Source organism: Morone saxatilis, unplaced genomic scaffold, assembly GCF_004916995.1.
Source record: "Morone saxatilis isolate NCDOM2014 unplaced genomic scaffold, NCSU_SB_2.0 Contig8, whole genome shotgun sequence".
In the NCBI taxonomy this organism is placed as follows: domain Eukaryota; kingdom Metazoa; phylum Chordata; class Actinopteri; family Moronidae; genus Morone; species Morone saxatilis.
The window spans coordinates 12,190,727-12,209,241 of record NW_023340257.1 but is presented as its reverse complement, the minus strand read 5'-3'; the positions used below and the strand labels follow the sequence as shown (position 1 = coordinate 12,209,241).

At 40.2% G+C, this 18,515-nt stretch overlaps 1 protein-coding gene across 1 annotated transcript in view; it reads right to left on the bottom strand.

Annotated features, from left to right (window-relative positions):
* The window catches only part of LOC118341759 (cytoplasmic dynein 2 heavy chain 1), a gene marked incomplete in the record, with an annotated part of 105,682 nt that overhangs the window by 57,628 nt on the left and 29,539 nt on the right, over positions 1–18,515 (bottom strand). The window contains 22 exon segments of the mRNA XM_035680126.1: positions 549–647; positions 1,601–1,710; positions 2,070–2,211; positions 3,217–3,343; positions 4,645–4,731; positions 5,007–5,128; positions 5,279–5,402; positions 6,299–6,459; positions 6,611–6,724; positions 8,065–8,202; positions 8,465–8,628; positions 9,035–9,110; positions 9,555–9,697; positions 10,223–10,336; positions 11,385–11,493; positions 11,737–11,985; positions 12,402–12,526; positions 13,631–13,795; positions 16,166–16,268; positions 17,289–17,433; positions 17,666–17,817; positions 18,035–18,281. Of these exon segments, the coding sequence (XP_035536019.1) occupies positions 549–647; positions 1,601–1,710; positions 2,070–2,211; positions 3,217–3,343; positions 4,645–4,731; positions 5,007–5,128; positions 5,279–5,402; positions 6,299–6,459; positions 6,611–6,724; positions 8,065–8,202; positions 8,465–8,628; positions 9,035–9,110; positions 9,555–9,697; positions 10,223–10,336; positions 11,385–11,493; positions 11,737–11,985; positions 12,402–12,526; positions 13,631–13,795; positions 16,166–16,268; positions 17,289–17,433; positions 17,666–17,817; positions 18,035–18,281 (3,016 nt within the window).

The window sequence follows — 18,515 nt, the reverse complement described above, 5'->3', positions numbered from 1 at the left end:
TTGTTTGATGATGTTCTGACTGTGACTCTATTTATATGTTCTTTGTTGTTTTTAAATGATTGTCTGTAACTGTGGAACTGTGCTGCTGCCTGTCTTGGCCAGGACTCTCTTGTAAAAGAGATTTTTAATCTCAATGAGACTTCTCCTGGTTAAATAAAGGTTAAATAAAAATAAAAATAAAATATTCAATCTTCTTTAGAGCACCATGCCACCACAAAATCTAAACTGCTGCTTTAAGGGAGTCAAAAATAATGACACTAGTTTTGCAATAGCTACCTAGTAATTAGTAAGTGACACTAATTAATGTAAACATAACGTTTGTTGAAATCAATAGCTGGGCAGATCGAGGAGAAAGGTAAAGGTGGCCTAAATCATACGCTCTGTCAAACAGTGGGGGCAACTAAATTGTAAGAATATACTAATGGACCTGAAATAGACTTTGCTTTACAGGTTCCTGCAGACATAAACGTGACCTCACTCATAGGATATAGGATATGATATAGGATTCTTTATTACACGTGTGTGTGTGTGTGTGTGTGTGTGTTTACCTGTTGGTTGATAACCTCTAGTCTGTGCTGTTTAAGATGTGTGCATAGCCACTCTGTAGCTCGGGATGATGGGTCAATCAGGAATGGACAGGCAACACTCTACAACGATAAAGAAGTGTGTTTCAGGTCATGCAATTTTTGGGATAGTTATACTTAGAAAGAGTCTCGGGAAAAAAAGTGTGTGTGTGTGTGTGTGTGTGTGTGTGTGTGTTCTTCAGTCCTGTCTCACTGCTGTCATGCTTATCGACCAGCGTCACTCCTATGCCAGGCAAAGGAATGAAGTCCACCATCCTTGGAACCTGTGCTGTTCTATTTCATGGTCTCTTGCTCAATGATTCTCTTTATCAAATCAGCTCAAACCTGTTTATTTACCTGTTCACTCCCCACAGACTTTCCTTACTCTGCGTGCTGAGTAGTAACCCTGGTTTCTTTTTTTCCCCCTTATTTTGTGTTTGTCATGGACATCCACACATATATCCTTTCTGTCTCTTTAATAGTCAGCAACGAACAAAGTACTGTACTAAGTATATATACATTACTTTTACTGAAGTGACTTGTCAGTATGTCAACATATAATTTCCTATACACACATACACACATAAACACAAACTTGTAAAGAAGACACACACAGACAGGCCATGAAAGAAACACAGAGGCTACACTAAACTAAGTGCGGGCTATAAGGATGAACTGTGGAACAACTTCTTACCCGTAACTTGAGTGCATTGATCTGAAGGCAGCAATGGTAAAAACAACACAAACACAATACAGACAAATGGAGGACAGATGAATGACAACAAAGGCAGAATTCTTGATACACCTATTAACATGAAGACTGGTTGTTACAAGTAAATGCTGTAGTTAAGGTACTTTGTAATCTTTGTAGTCAGCCTAACAAAAATCAAAAAAGAACTGGGTGGAGAAAAAGATAGAAATTGGTGATTAAATGTCTTTAATAGCATAGATCCTTCTGTGTCAAAGCAGATTTGTAATCAATTTCAAACAAAAGCAGACAGATTACGAAAATTTGAGGGAGCAAATGAATGTCCAACCTGTAGTATGACAAGTGCATTCTCCATGGAGAGGTCATCAGACGGCAGCCCTTGACTCTTCCAGATCAACTGCTCACTCTCAGAGCACAGGAATGACCGCAAGTCGAACTCTGAAACAAACACACACAACACAAATGCACACTCTTATTTGTTGCTTTTATATTTACTCACTGAAAAGGAGGTTTGTAAATTTAATCAAACCTCAGCTACACTTTATCAGTAAATAATCTTGGCAACCAGCTTGCGGAGAAGCCATTCGATGGACATACAGATTTAGAAACAATAGTGGGTCAAGTGAATGACTCAGCTGCTTGGGATTTACATGGATATCTGAAAAGAGGTTGACAAGCAGAATTACATGGTCAAAGCTATAAATGCGACAACAATTAGTGCTGAGACTCATTACACAGGTTAATTTGTGTGGATGGAATATCTGAGTGAAAGAGCTCATTAGTAGTAGTATATTTACTCTGTAGTCCAGACTGAGCCATCCATGTCTCCAGACAGTGTCTTCTACGGTCTTCAGGAGCTGCAGACAGATAGGTGATGAAGGCTGCAGCCAGCATGGCCCTCATAGGGAGTGTGTCCAACTCATTCTTTATCTCAGACATCTAAAAAGAGAGACACAAAGAGAAAAGAAACAGGCAAGATAGGGGATGGGGATGGTGTATGACAGGCAGGTGATTAAGGTGAAAAAAGTATGAAAAGAGAAAGACAAGACAGGGAAGCGCACCACGAGGATTGGGAGGAATCAGAGGGAAGAATGTAAAGAAAGGTAGGAGTGAAAGAAGAGAAAGGTAAATGAGTAAGTAACTTGGCCCATGTGGGCATAGCATGACTCATCTTTCTTGAACAAACGAATTAACTGTAAACCCAACTCAAAAACAAACCCAAATATACCAAAAATTTACAATAACACAAGATATAAGTAAGCCACAAATGCAGAAACATAACAACACATGCACATTGAGAGCAAATGTGACATTACTGCTGTTATTTCTAGGTTAATCAGGATTCCTCTGAGGTAGTCTAGAGCATGTCAGGGAATCTCAAATGCACACACACATCTGGTGAATAACTATTCATTCTATACTTCAGTTTAAAACATGAGTCTATTTCTGCACCATTTACTCTGTAGTTGCCTCTTTCTATGTGGTTGTCCCTTCGCTTGAAACAACTTAAGAGGCATTAACATATAGTGAACCACGGCTCCTGCATACTGTGCACAAGAGTAGGGGATAAGGTGTGTGCGTGTTTGTGTGGGTATATGAAAATACGTGAATAGAAAGTAAACTGGCTCTTTGGTGCGGGCCTTGAGGGAGGCAGTGAGTGTGAGGGTGTGTGTGTGTGTGTGTGTCAGGAAGAGATTGAGTGTTTTAATTAAGGCGCAGACAGATGCTGTAGAGAGGAGTAAAAACAGCCAGAAGGGACTCAAGACAGCAGGATACATCCCCCTGTCATACACACACACACACACACACACACACACACACACACAAAAACTCAAACATACACACCTCCTGTTGCTCTTACATGGTAAATGAGCCCCTTTCTTAGTAAATGTGTATAACCTCCCACACCAATGCACACATCAGCACACTCATACATCAAACTACCTGTGCGTTCCACCGTGTGTGTTCTCCATCCAGTTGTGATATGAGCTGCTGAGCTGCAGTGATCGTGTCTTGAGCTTTTGTCACCTCAGCCTCCAACTTAGCTGCCTCTGAAGTATGACACTGAAACCTGAGGAAAGAATAAGTAGTAGTAAGTAGGAGGAAAAAGGATCAGTGAGCGCATAAATATATTTGATGTGGGATCATTGGAGATTTCTAAGACTGACATTTTGATATTTGTTTGATTTGCATTAGTTTAATAAACAGACTGTAAATATATCATAATTTCTCTGATGTAAATTTCATTTGTAGCTACTTCCATGTCTTTAAAAGTAGAATGCAAATATGTACATATGCAATGGAATTTGACAAACAATTAAGTGTGAGGTGAAGCAAGATGCCAGGAGAGTAGAGTAGAGTAGAGTAGAGGAGAGTAGAGGAGAAGAGAGTAGAGGAGAGGAGAGGAGAGGCTGGTGCAAGTAAGAAATCTTTCAGTTCAACTCACACAGTTAAGAAATGATTCTACAAAAAAAAGGATAGATCAGATGATAAATGGCAGGGCAGATGGGTTGAGAGAGCATAGGTTGAAGATGGTGAAGGCAAGAGCAACAGACAGAGCATAAGGGCTCAGTCACACTTGCAGTGTGAAGTTCATCTTGGTTGAACTACGACCTGATAAGTAGTGAGACTGGCCAATGTCCAGCCAACTTAAAAGAGGCTGGTAAAGACCTGCCCTTCAGACATTATTGACTGTTTGTATCCTTGTTTATAAAACTACATGGCGAGAAGGAGGGATGCTGTATGGCTGGCAGTGAGTGAAAGGGAAGGCAACTAAAAAAACTGTATAATTTATTTCTTGTGGGATGCTATTATTAGCCTGCTAGCTGAGTTAGGTCCAGAACCCTACCTGAAGGCTGCATTATTTCCAGCCATACCTGCTTATCATCATAGCCTAAAAGTACACTCACTCAGTTCACTCAGGGCGCTCGGATGGCTCACCGGGTAGAGCTGGCACCCAATGTACCACAGCTGAGCCCTTGCTGCAGCAGCCCAGGGTTCGAATCCGACCTGCAGCCCTTTTCTGTATGTCCTCCCCTCTCTCTACCACCCCTTTCCTTCTTCAGCTGTCACTGTCATATAAAAGCCCCCAAAAAAGTAAATTTCAGTCTGTTCTAGTCCTGCATTGCCATAGGACTCCATTTGTGTTTTGTTCTGTTTTTTATGTTTGTTTCATTTCTATTGTAGTCAACTTGAAATCAGGGCCAGTCACAAGGGAATGATCGTCACAGTGAGGTTGGAGAACTAGAATTATGGTTTATTATTGTTGTTGTTGTTATTATTTACCATACAAGTTTTTCCACAGGTGAAATACAATAGAAATGGAAGGATAAAAGGGTGGAAGAAGAGATGGAAAGTTGGAAGGAGGCATACTTCTCTTTCAACTCGTTGACTTTGGCTCCAACAGAGTTGAGCTGGTCCTCCAGTTTATTCTTCCTACTCTCTGTTTTCCTCAGGTTTCTGGACACATACAAAAAAAACAAAAGGTATCTCATGTATGTCTGTGTTTGGTGTGTGTATATGTTATGTTATATATCACATGTGTAAGAGTGCATGACTAAGAGCAGTCAGATTAAAAACCAAGACCCCAAGCTCTTCATGAAAATCATCAAAGTTGGATACATGATGTTTTTGCCCCAAAACTGCAACTTGTTTATGCATATAAGTTGTGACCAGGTGTGTGGCTGTGTGATGAAATCATTCTTTTCTCGAGTGGTGTTTGTGTTTGTCCCTACTCCAGTAGTCCGGCCTGCTCTCTCTCCAGTGGCTCTATCCTCTCTATGACGTGGGAGTATTGGACGTTGGCTTTGACCCAGGCGGCCAGTGGAGCGGCTGCTGCACTTGCACGCTTTGCATTCTGGCCATAACAACAACAGCATCACAAGTCAAAACTCAGTTACAACAACAGCTACAATACCAACTTCCACACAGAAAAAAATCAACAGAGGGTTAATAACATCCACCAACCATACATCTAATTCTTATTCTGCTATCATGAGTAGCTGACCTTGGGATCGAAGGAGGCCTTGTTCCTGTTGAGCAGCTCTTCCACACTCTGGCGAATTTCAGGGGTGATGTTCCTGGCCTCAAATGTAACTATGTCCTCCCTCACACCACGTTTAGCCAGAAAGCTATAAAAAAAAATGGAAAGGGTAAAAACAAGGAAGAGAGAAAGGAATTGACATATAAAGCAGTGAAAAAATTCAGACACACATAAAGATGCTGTGTGTTAGAGTTTGATGTTACATGCAATGGCAATAAAGCAGTAAAGTAAAGAAGTAATAGAGACAGATCATTAGAAAGAGAGACTGGTTAAAGTGACCTCTTATCCAGAAAACAATGAACTCAATGTTAATTCAAGCCTAAAATAATGACACTCAAAGTTTTATTCTCTTTATTACTCATATTTACTCATACAAAAACACACACACACACACCCTCTTTGTTACTTGCAGCGCTCAGAGTGCAGTTGGGTCACCCAATTAACACGAGTCATTAGCAGGGCAGAATGTTTTTTGTCTGTCTCATTCCCTCTAAAGGTGCCCAAGGTCAGATGAGTGATTTGTACCAAAAGCTAATTTAAATCAACAGTGGAAGATAAAAGAACTGCAGATACAGTGATGCAGTACAACTTATTAAATTACAACATATATTTATCATTTAAAATATGGTAAATATACCACAACTGTTTTTTGATACATGGTTTAACTTCTTTCCGGTCATGTGAATCTGTGGTGGGAAAATATAATATGTTTCAATGAGATAAAAAAAATAGCCCAGGTATAAAGATTTCTCCTTCTCTCCATCCTTTCCTAGCTGTGTCAGACATTTCCTCTTTTTCTTCCTCTGTCCTCATCCATCCATTAACACCCCATCCCCTTTTTTTGATAACCCAAAAGGTGCTGAAGATCCTCATCAGTTTTTTTCCAACGGGGCAACTTTCTCTGTATCAATCTATCAACCCTTCTTTATTCACCCTTCTTCTGTCTATCTTTTTACACATTCTTCTCATTTCTTCTCCTCTCACCTCTTCATGCTGACCCAGGAGGTGTCGAAGATGCCCATCAGTCTCAGTACTCCCTCTAGGATGTCTCTGATGACATCAGGGGGCATGCGTAGGGAGCGAATCTCAGACAGAGCTTCAGGCTTGATGTTTCCAACAGCACGCTTCGCTTCATCTACCAATGGCTAGAAGGAAGCAATGATAAGGAGAGGGAGGGATACAGAAGTAAAGAAGGGATATGTACAGCTGCGATGGCAAGTATAGAAAATGTATAGGGCAGTTGTATGTATTGAGTACTTCTAGTAACTGACTAAATAAAAAATCAAGACAACTAACCTGTACTTCCTTTAGCTCGTCATCTATTTTGGCCTTTCTCTCTTCAATCTTGGACACTTCTTGAGCCATCTTTCCTTTTATCTTCTCCATTTCTGTCTTTTGGTCACTGGCATTCTGGATAACCAAAAATATCATGTGATGTTCATTGTGTACAACTAAAAATACAGCCTTCAAATGTTTCAAATTCTGAAACAGAAGAACATTATATTTATATATATAATATAAAGGTGTATGCTCCATTCAAACTTGCTATTTCCCAAGAACCCATGACCCCCGGCCTCTCTAAATAACCTTTTAAATTTTAAATGAGTTCCTTTTTTTCAGTACTTTACTTCTGAGATGCATCAGACATACAGCCAAAGTTTTTCTCTGACCAAAGATGAAAGATTTGGTTTAGGAACAGTCAGAGTAAGACACAATAATTGGGGATGAAAAGAGAGAGAGGATGAACAGTTGGCAGCATCATTTTCCAACACATCCTCTCTCTCACCTCTATATCCCTAGAATCTATCTATCTTATCACATCTCCACCTCATCCAAAGCTAATCTCTTCGTAGACTGTCACCCCATTCTTCCAATTTCCCCCTTGTCAAGCCTTGACCTGCTCCTATATACCACATATTTCCCTTATTTCCGCTCCAAATCTTATTTGGGCTGCTTCCTACTCTAAGTGTTTCCATCTTCCCTAAGCCTCTATCACTCTTCCACCAAGTTTGTTTCGACTCTTCATCTCTCCCCTCCCTGCTGTCTCCATCTCTACAGGAGACATGGTTTCTACAGCCCCAAGGGATGAATCTGGTTGTTAATTATCACTCTGCAAACTCACTCCACTGACAGTTTTTCCTTCTCTTGTTCTTTTGCTCTCCTTCTTTCCCTCCTTCTCAATCAAAAAGCATATTCGCCCACAGAGAGAAAGAGAGAATTATATTGTAACTAATGAATAGGGTTCAGCTTTCTTTTTTCCCTCCGCACATCTATCCATCAATCCATCCTCCTGACAGAACCAGCAGGAGGAAATGGAAACGTGGATATCAGGAGATAGAAAACACTGGATGACAGAACAAACAAATGCGGATATGCACACAAACTAAATAAATCGTGTGTTCACAGTGGGGTAGACAGGGCCATGGGGAAATCCAGAAAAAGTTGCTCGTATAATACAATGGAGATGAAGAGAGGAAGAGTGATTGGGAGAGAAGAGAAGAGAAGAGAAGAGAAGAGAAGAAAGGAGAAGACAAGAGAAGAGAAGAGAAGAGAAGAGAAGAGAAGAGAAGAGACAAGATGGCTAGCAGGGATGAGGGAGAGCTGAGAGAAGAATAGATTTAACTTGGAGGAGACACGAAACCCTGCAGGACCTCCATCCTGCCTTTCACTGACAGAGTTACACACACTGACATACACACAGTCACAAACATAAATATACAAACACAGTCACACACACAGCACAGACACACCTGCATGGAGGTGGTGATTTCCTGAAGGGCAGAATCTGCCTCCTGTTGTTTAGTCTTCAGCAGTGCACTCTGCTCTGCAGCCCGCCTCTTCAACTCATCCACCAATGCCTTAGCTTCGTTCAGCTTAGACACTCCTGCCTGCAGACACAGTTCGATCATAAGATGTGAGAGGCATGAAATATATATATAATATAATAGTGCCCACTTACAGACTGTTGTACATATCTACTGTTTAACATTCTGGTAAAATCCATTTGAAATACATATGTCCCTGCTACGGTTTTCTAAACATGCTACAAAGAAACCAATTTCCTTTTACTTCTATTTACATTATACATAAAACATCTTACCTTACATGTTCTTTGTGCACATGGAGCTTGTACTATAGCTGATATTGTACCTGCAGATGCTGCTGTCTTGTTGTGAGCTGGCTCTGCTTCCGGCTATATATTGCAGTGTAAACATGCAGAAAGGCCATGTACTGGCTGGGTGTCGCACCATGTTCTCTACATGACTCATGGACCATCAGGAACAAACGGCACAGGTCTCCCTGAGCAGACCCTGCTGGGAGCAGAGGATGGAAGAGGCTTGTGAGCAAAAACTGGTTTAAATGAGGTCATGTTCATAACATAAAACACAGCAAAACACAGGTAGACATAATGTTAATACGTTTCTGAGTCACTTCCAAATCAGATAATATAAAAAGAGTTGTATTTTAAAGGGGCAAAATCTGTGGTTAACATACATTTCTTTCAGTGGTAGAAATATTTGCCATTGTGTATATAAACTACACTAATTTAAAAGCACATAGTCTTTTTGAAGTACAGTACAAAAACACAACAATTCTCATTTTCAGGTGATTATACACTAATGAAATTAGTTGAATGTTACAAACTGGACCTTTAATTAAAATGGGTCATCTTCTGAATAATTATAGACTTTAGCTAGAGTACAGTGCGTGTGCGCCTACCTGAGCCCTTTATGGCCTTTTCTCTTTCATTCTCCTCGCCTCCTCCTTCCGTCTTTGCCAGCAGCAACTCAGGAATCTGACAGGATACAGGTTTACACACACAAACACACACACACACACACACACACAGACAGACATAACATGTGAAATTTAGATAGAAAGCATTGATGCATGTGTTAAAAACTTTCTTCTCTGCTTTCTCAAAATAATAGTTTTCAAGTTTAAATTCCAGGTACCGCAGGTAAGCACATTTACTTCTTAAGCCCTGCAGTGATAAGGTCAATATTGGATCTGGACTCACTGGATACCAGTAAAGCATACAAATATCTATGGGGCTACAAAAGAGCAACTGTTACTGATATATCATCAGTCTGGGGTACATAAGTCTGTCTTTTAAATCTTTCCAGGCATAGGTAAATCTACATACTCAACACTTTTAGCCAGATTTATGGATTTTATCAACAAATGCTGATTTAATATCTGTTTTTACTCTTGTTGCTCCTCCTCCACCTCCACTCACCTTCTTCATGCTGCTTTCAGACCATCCTTCCATCCACTGGACAGAACACTTGCGGTAGAAAGCTGGGTTGCTCTCACAGTTGATGGTGAAGTTAGAGTTGGAGCAGTCCATGATCAGAACAATGTGGAGGTTCTGCTGGATTCCTAATGGGGTGTGATACACAATTAGCAGAATAGTTGAATACATAGGGGAGGAGTTAATCATAAAATGACATTTGAGACGCAGTAAATGATAAGGAAACAGAGACAGTAAGGAGAAATGTGAAGATAGGCCCTAGTTTTTGTGTCACTGATTTTGTCCCTTTTAGCCTGTACCTCTGTGACAAAGTTGGATAGGGAAGGTGAGCAGCGAGCTCTTTAGTGGATTTACTTTGACAATAATAGAGCTATTGATTTGATTTTCTAGCAGCAACCTCAACCTCAGTGACACTGCACCATTTTTATAGCACACACACCACCACACAACGAGGAAGCAGAGGAACGGTCAGATACAATCACAGAACAAAATAGATAGAACAATCAGTGGAAAGAAATGACACGTAGACTTTTACAGTGACAAAGAGACCAGAGTACCACATATACCACATAGATGGGAACAGACCAAAATAATAAATAACAGACAGAAAGACAGCGGGGCTGTGTCAGTAGCAATAATTATACAGTACTGACTATAGGAAAAGTAGTTGTAGAGTGGTCCGCTGAATCCATCCTGGGAAGCAGCATCTTTGAGGGAGGAGAGGAGAGGCTCCAGTTCTTCTGGGGTGTACAGACCTGGAACTTCACCTAAACATAGCACACACAATAATAAGCAGTGTTTCCTTACACATTAGCGTCTCTCAGAAGAAACTAAAGAAAAGATAGTAGGGCCAATTCAATTCAATTCAATTCCAGAGGCCAGAGCCTATGATTGGTGTACAGCATAGTTTTTGCTATGATTACCGACACTGTTGTTGTGGCCACTCCAATGCGTGGTTCATATGTATACTCAGCAAGAGCTGCAATTGGATTGTGTCTTATGCTTAAAATATTTAATGCACACATACAGTATACACACATCATACTTATGAGATCCTCCATTAATTACATTCATTCTTATGCATTTTGCTGCAATTTGACCAAGGAATAAGGAATAGTTGAATAAAAAAGAAAACTGAATAGTTTGGCATTTTGGAAACCGGCAGAGACATGAAGCCTGTGGGCTCAGCACATAAGCCCTGTTAAAACCTAAAATTTGTCGTTTTTACACTTCGGTTTGTTTACAGATTAAACAATTGAGATAAAACTGTGAGCTTTAGAGGTGCTGGTATGCAAATGTTGTTACCTTTGGACAGAGCCAGGCCAACTGTTTCACCCCATTGTCAGTCTTTATGCTAAGCTAAGTTAAGTATCTATTGGCACCTGCTACATATTCACCATAAAGACATGAGAGTTTTCAGAACATTGACCTGAAGTGAAAAATTAAAACCTCAACCCTAAAAAAAAAAAAGGTCTAACTCCTTGAGTTCCAAATGGTCAAATCTGTTCTCATAAGAATGGAATTAAGGGAAAACAATAAGGCTGCTCTGATTGAGAGAGAAAGACAATATCTGGTGGATGTTTTACAAGCTTACTGCTGACCAACACAGTAACAGAGCAGACACATACAGCCTGTATATGGAGAGAGAAGCAGAGCAGCCGGTGTGCGTGAGACAGAGGTGTACGTGTGTATACACTATAAACATAAGCCTTTGAATAGACCCAGTCATCGGTGATTGGTTTTGGGCAATACTGTAATAATTCTAACCCTAATTAGAGCACCCTTTGAAAACAAACACACAAACACAATATGTACCTGATGACAGCAGGCTGTTGACCATCTCTAAGAAAGCCGGGTGAACAAACTGATAGTCTTCCAACAGTAGAATCACCTGTTGGCCCTCCAGACCTGCCAGCTGCATCACCTACATACAATACACATGGACACCAAAGTTCCTTTAGAAAACTATCTGTCCATTTATGCTTTAATTGCTAAATACCGGTGCCATTTAACAATCAAATTGGCAATTTAAATACTAAGAAAATTAGGATAGAATTGATGGAACTAAAAAGCTCCCCAGTACACTACAATTATCTCTAAGTGCATTCTGAAAAAACTGGTTAGCTTGGCACAATGTGAAGCGATAAAAAAGATGATCCACTCTTACCGTCTTGAGATCATTGCTGAAATGCTTAAGAGTGTAACCACGGGAGATTTTGGGTGTGGACAATGTGTATCCATGCATATGTGACACCAGGTACGTGGCTGTGTGCCGACCCACTCCACTCCGGCCTGCCAGAAGCAGAGAGCCACCGGGTCTGCTAAGGACCCGATCCACCCTAGACACAAAGTCGCACACTTCCCAGAACAGGAGAAGATCCAGCTCCCTGTTATCACGACTGTACAGCACTACTCCCTAAAAGTACAAATGGGAGGAACACACACAGGTAAGGTGCTGCACCACAGAGACTCAAATGAATACAATGAAATGAAAATAAGAACCTAAAAAACACAAAGAAACACATGAATGAGACACAAAGATAAATGTACCCCAATGCAAAAATACTTCATTACTATGCTATACATCTTTCGTAAATTTATACAAAAGCAATAATTCTTATTATGCAGAGTAGCCTCTTGTTATCATTATATGGGTACTGTATCATATTATCATATTAATGATGTGTTAACATGTAAGCAGCATTTCAATATCGTAGCTAAGCAGCAAAAAGCTAAATTGTACTCAAGTAAATTACTTGGATATATTTTGTTACTGTGTGTGCATATTTAATCCAACAAGCAGCACACACCAGATAGTTCCTCACTGTTTACCTTCTGTATAACTTGCTTTAGGTCAGCAGAATCCAGAAATCCTAGTTGTTTACCATGAGGAGGTAAAGACTGGCCTGGGGCCATTACAGTCCCTTCAGATGCCCCCCATGTCACATAGAAACCATCTGCATGTAGGGGAAATATTATAGACTGTTAGCAACACACTCGCATACGTGCACCTCAAATAACATACAGAAGAGGCTTTCTACAGACACACTATGAGTTGGCAGGCAAGTACAGCATTGGAGCCAGCTCCAACCAGGATTTAAAACCAGCTGCCACCTCCTTAACCCTGCTATTACCAAGGAATTCAAATGTTATTACCTGTGGGTGACACAATGTTCTCGATCAGTGAATGAGAAACATTGTTAAGCATATGGAGTTTTGTTTACAAGTGGCTGGGAGCAGTGAAACCAATTAAAAAAGGATACACATGCTGTATTAATGTCATGCTGGTTTAAAATAAAAAACAGACCATTAGCTGATAATCAATCAAAGAACTGAGCCAATCAAATATTGCTTTCATTCAGGCGCAACCTGAATATTTTGGCCTGACTTGCATAAATAACTAACTAAATAAGTGAACGTCCATTAAACACACATTAAAGTCGTTGCCAAACAAGTTCCCACAATGCTGATTAAGCTTATCACCGCCAGGTAAATATCTGTATTTCACAGAGGAGTTTTAAAATCTGGTGTCTGTGGCGGCATTCCTGTACTGGCACACCAGCAATTGGTTTGCCAGAGATGAAGAGGGAAGTAACCGTAGGAACGGAGTAGGCTACAGCAACTAGGAGTATGGCGGAGCTTAAGGTGGAAAAACCAGCGCCCAGGAAAAGTTTCAAATGGTGCAGATAAAAAAAAAAAAACCTGTGTTCAGAGGAAGGATTATAGTAAAAAAAAAAGAACTCAATCGAGGACAAACTTGGATAACCATTGGTGTAGCTTTCCTCAATGGAGAGCACTAAAAGAAGAGAAGGGATCGAGGGCAGACACAGATATTGCATTACCGCTCTTGGACAGGTTGGTATTTGTAAAATACTGACTGAGTATGTAGCTATCACATTTACTCCACCTTAATAATGGATTATTGTCTTGGAACTGTGAAATTTCTCTGTATTTTTGTAACTATTTCTGAACAAGAGCCTGGGACTTTCTAGAGGGTTATGTAGAATAAGCATGACTCAGCAGTGTAGGTACATGTCAGAGAGAATACAGCCATCTCATACCAGTCATGTTGTCAAGAGCGTCAGAGCTCCAGTCTCCCCGTATGATGGATGAGAGGATGTTATCAAAGGTGTGAAGGTCTTTGGAGGAAACTAGCCGGTCTCTGAACAGCCTCCTGGCCTCGTATGCTACCACCTCCAACACGCTGTCTGTCACATTAGATTGAGCTAAAAAGGAATGAATGAGATACACACACATATTTGGATTAATACCCAACAGGATATCCAAAGACTTGCGTGTCCTGTTATTTACACACAAGATTAGATTTGTTGATTTTGTTTGAAATTAGTTTCTGATCAGAACCTTGAGGCAGCATTCAGCACTAACTCACACTAACAACAACAAAGACGTGGTCACATTTCAGTGGTTCATCTGCAAAAGGCAATTTTTCTGCTTTTCACGTACACAGTAACTTATACAATGAGTATCTGTAGTCTATCCATATCTATCATAGTTGTTTAGGTTTCAAAAAGGACAGACAGAGACACTGTACAGACAGTAGTGACACTATGATTCTGGCATCAACATGAGTCAAAGAGATGTTTTTGGCGGGATCAGGCCTGGCAAAAGTATTTCCCAGGGTGTGACTAAATGTACTAAATTCCCCCAAGTATCAGCTGAGTGCTGCTAGCTAAAAAGAGAGTGCTATAAGGACAAGCCAGAATTGTAGTCTCATAGGCCACCGGCTTCAACAGTGTCTGTCACATTATAATAAAAGAGCTGAAGGAGAGAGTCAAACAGAGACACTAAGAAAAGGAAAACACTTAAAGTGCCAAGTTGTCATTCTAAACCTTGTATATACCTATGGCTTTCAAATGATATCCCTTCCCAAAAACCCGCCTCTGTGGTGATTCTATCACCAGAGCCAATAAAGACAATAAAGCCTAACCGATTCTGGATTTTCAGTACTTATATCAATATTTCAAAACGTTGAAAAAATGTGTAAACAGTATTTTTTTTTTAAAAAACATACATTAACAACTTACATTAAATTTAATTATTAAAGAATTGTGACCAAGTTTTGAAAAACTGCTCTTGGGTGGAAAACTTATGTAAAAGCAACACTGTTTCTCATCTAACACATGTCATTTTGTGTTACTTTTTGGCTGACATATCTGCTGATACTGCTATATCTGTGATAAGCTTAAATGAGCTGATGATATTAGCCATTCCGATGTAAATAAGTAAAACCCTGTGCTATGCTCCAGATATACTGTTGTGTAAGAGCAACACAACAAGAACTGCAGAAGAGAGTCCACTATACCCAACCTCCTTCTCACACTTGGTCTTGGGCACAAATTCAAAGTTAATTGCTCTGGGCAGCATAAACAAGTTGTGAACACAACATTGACATATTATCACCTTTTAGGTTGTTCGGCTATGTTTTTAGTCTCTCCCAAATCCTCAGGGAATTTTAACCAGCTAGTTGCTAACTGTATCTCTCTGTATGTTGGTGCTGGGAAGGTAGTTAGAGTTGGGGTTTTTGTTGAAAATAGTGGAACACAACATTGATTAAAGTGATGAGAATGAACAATAACAGTAAATTTACAGACCAGACAGCCAAACAATTAGCTGAAACTCGCTATAAAACTCATAGCATAGCTATAAATATGGGTGATAAATCTCTGTAGGTTCATCACTTAGTGTGACACCTCTCACATAGTTATTTGATACATTCTTATTGTAAAAATCGGTTATAGCCTTCTTAAATTACAAAACCCTGGAGTTATGACGGGTTGTTAACATCCATTGATGACATGCACACTCAAACTCAGCACAAACATTAACACAGTCACAGAATAAAGATGAAGGGAGGAGGTTTTTACATACCCAAAAGAAGGTAAGCAGCAAGAGGGGAAAAGAAGGAGGGAAGAAGTAAGAGTAAGTTAAAAAATGATGAGCGCAGGAAAAGAGAAGTTTGTCCGCTGACGTGTTTAATTAAAATAAATGATTGGACTCACTATCACAGCAGGAACACATTGCACAAGGAGAGAAAGAGTGACAGAGGGAGAGATGAAAGGACAGCAAAGGGAGAGGATGATAAAAGAGAGGGAGACGAGTCACAGAAAGGAAGTGAGGAAATACAGGAAAGAGAAGGGAAGGAGAGAGATTGAATGAAGAAAAAGGTGAGAGTTGGAGACAGTAGCTCTGAGCAAAAAGAATACTGACAAGAAACTAAGCCATCTGGTGCTGTCTTTTTTGATTCTGGCATCTAAACTGACAGAGTTATTAATGCTTTATTTCTGTCAGCAGCAAAATTATTCTACGTGAGGACTTTGAGGAATTAGTAGAAAACCAGTGGATCATTAAATCCAACTTTCTGTTTTTGTTTGCATACAGCAGTGCCTCTGAATGTGTGGGTCGAAAAAAGGGCCATGAGTCTGACTGTTGAGGGTTCCAACATAACAAAAGTAAAAAGGTTTTTACTTGTTCCCTGTATGTGCCCTTGGTTATTACACTAATCTTACACCTGTCAAAAAAGTACTCAAACACACACAAAGCAATATGTGTGCATTCTTACGTGTGTGTTTGGTTACCTGCAGTGAGGTCATATCGCAGCAGGCTGAGGACCCATTCAGTGAGGATACAGGGGGTAAATAGGTAGTGGCTGTGGTCATCCACTGTAAACTTGGCTTTAACCTGAGAGTAAAGATACACAGGGAGATACGTGACACATACATAGAACAAACTTCATTGGCAACTGAGAACACTGTGAATTTATGCTTAACTTTACAGTAATTTGCCAAAATAAGTCCCTTTATATTGCTGCTTTATAAGTATAAAAGGTACCAACAATGATATTTAACCTCTAATGGAACAATTTGTGTCATCCATAGTATCAATTTGGAACTAGCCATACAGGGTCTAATTCACTGATAGACAACTATCCTACAGAACTCCACTCTCTCTCATTTCAAAAAATTATAACCTTTGTAATTCAGTGGCACATTGCAGTTTTATTGAAATACTGCAATATACAAACAGCTCAGGAATGTTTTCCATGTCACCCAACCTTTACATAAACTACAACTTTAGCTGGCAAGAGACCCCTGAGCGACAACAAGGGCATCCAATTATTACTTGAAAATGTCACACAATTAATTATGTGTCATTTGTGACATTAATTAAGTGTTATACACAAAAAAAATCATGCGGGTAAATAAGGGAGCCAGATATGCTGGGTGTAATTGATTTCCATTGACTGTAAATGTATAAAGTTTATCCTGACATTTTCAACTCCTCAAAATCGCAGCATCTAATCTCTATCTACAATACTGTGTAATGCTATACATAAGAATATCTGTAACTTATGTACTATACCTGTTTTATCAACTCTAGACTTGCACCTTCGAAAACACTGCTAGGAACTCGACCAAAACCCATGAATTCAAAGAAGGGCTATTTGCTTTTTAAGCATACAAGGGCCTGGGTGGTGTTATTTTGGTACAAATGGATGTAGGTATTTCTTCCTGATCGCATTCATCAGTCAGCGTTCAGCCTGTGTGTGCTTTTCTTCTGCCGGGGATTCAATGTGGAATCACTCAAATTCCAATCAGAGTTTCCAATGACTTGTTTATGCTTTCAATATCTCAGGCAAGACTATGTTACTCTACAAAAACAAATGTGAACACAAATGAACACCCTTGTTTAAGTCAATACCTGTTCATAGAGCTGCACAAGAGACCCAGCCAGCTGGTGTGTTTTCCCTGTGCTGGCCCAGGATGCCTGGCTGCCCAGGCCATGCTGGAGAACTGGCTGCAGGTATGCTGAGTAGATGGTCTGCAGCTGCTCCCTGTCTGGATAGCTAAAAGGCAGAGGCAAAGAAGCAGAGAAACAGATGCATGCAGAAAAATAAAATGAGAGGGGATCCGGGTCAGAGTTAGAGGGAGATCGACAGCAAAACAGAGAAACAAAGAAAGATGAGGGGTGATGATGGGAAACAAAATTTAGATAGCATGTAGGCAAATACATGCGTAATTACAGGCTGTTTGGCAATGTTTAAAAAAATGTGTAAAGTTCCTTTGCACCATACTTACTCTATAGTGCAGATGCGAACTATGGATGAGAAGCGGGAGGTGAGTGAATGGCTCCCTACAGCACCCCCTGTTGACATGGAGGCCATCACCTGGATGTTCTCAAGACTCACCCACTCCAGATTTTCATCATAGAATCCCTTATATGTCAAAACCTGGAGGAGAGACAGAGAGAGAAAGAGATGGGAGATACAGAAATAGGAAAGTGGAAGATACTAGAGTTGAACGAAAGTAAGACATTTATTGAAGAAGTCTGTAAAAGAGACTCCAAGTGCTTTCCATTTTACATGGAACAGCACATTTTACCCTCACTTATCATTATCATCCATTCACTAATTTATTATCTGTATGTCTTTGTTTATGTATCTCTACCTGCTGCAGGAAGGCAGTGAGGTTGCTGGTCCCCCATTTGTCAGGTTTGGGTAGGTTTATGTCTTTTAGGTAGAGCACCAGGTTTTCACAGTCTTTGGGTCTGAAGACTCGTCCGGTGTTTGAGCTGAGCAACAGGCAGGTCTGACTGAGCTTCTGTAGGACATGGCGAGATGAGGTCTGGGCACTGCAGTGAACTACAGCGACTTGGGTGGACCGCAGCCGAGAGAAGGCGTAGCGCAGGAGCATGCTAGACAGAAATCAATACATGGAAAAAAGGTCAAGAAAAACACAACACTTTTTTTTTTGTTTTTTTTTTCAAAGGTGTGAAGAGACATGGCCTGACAGCTTCAGTCAAATGCATCAATGTTGTAACTCTTATATATCTCTAATATGTTTAGGACTGTTCTGTAACTGCAGGAAAGGATGAGAGGAAGAAATGTGTGTTGGTGCTGTTTTTAGGAACAGACCCAAAGGCAAAGAG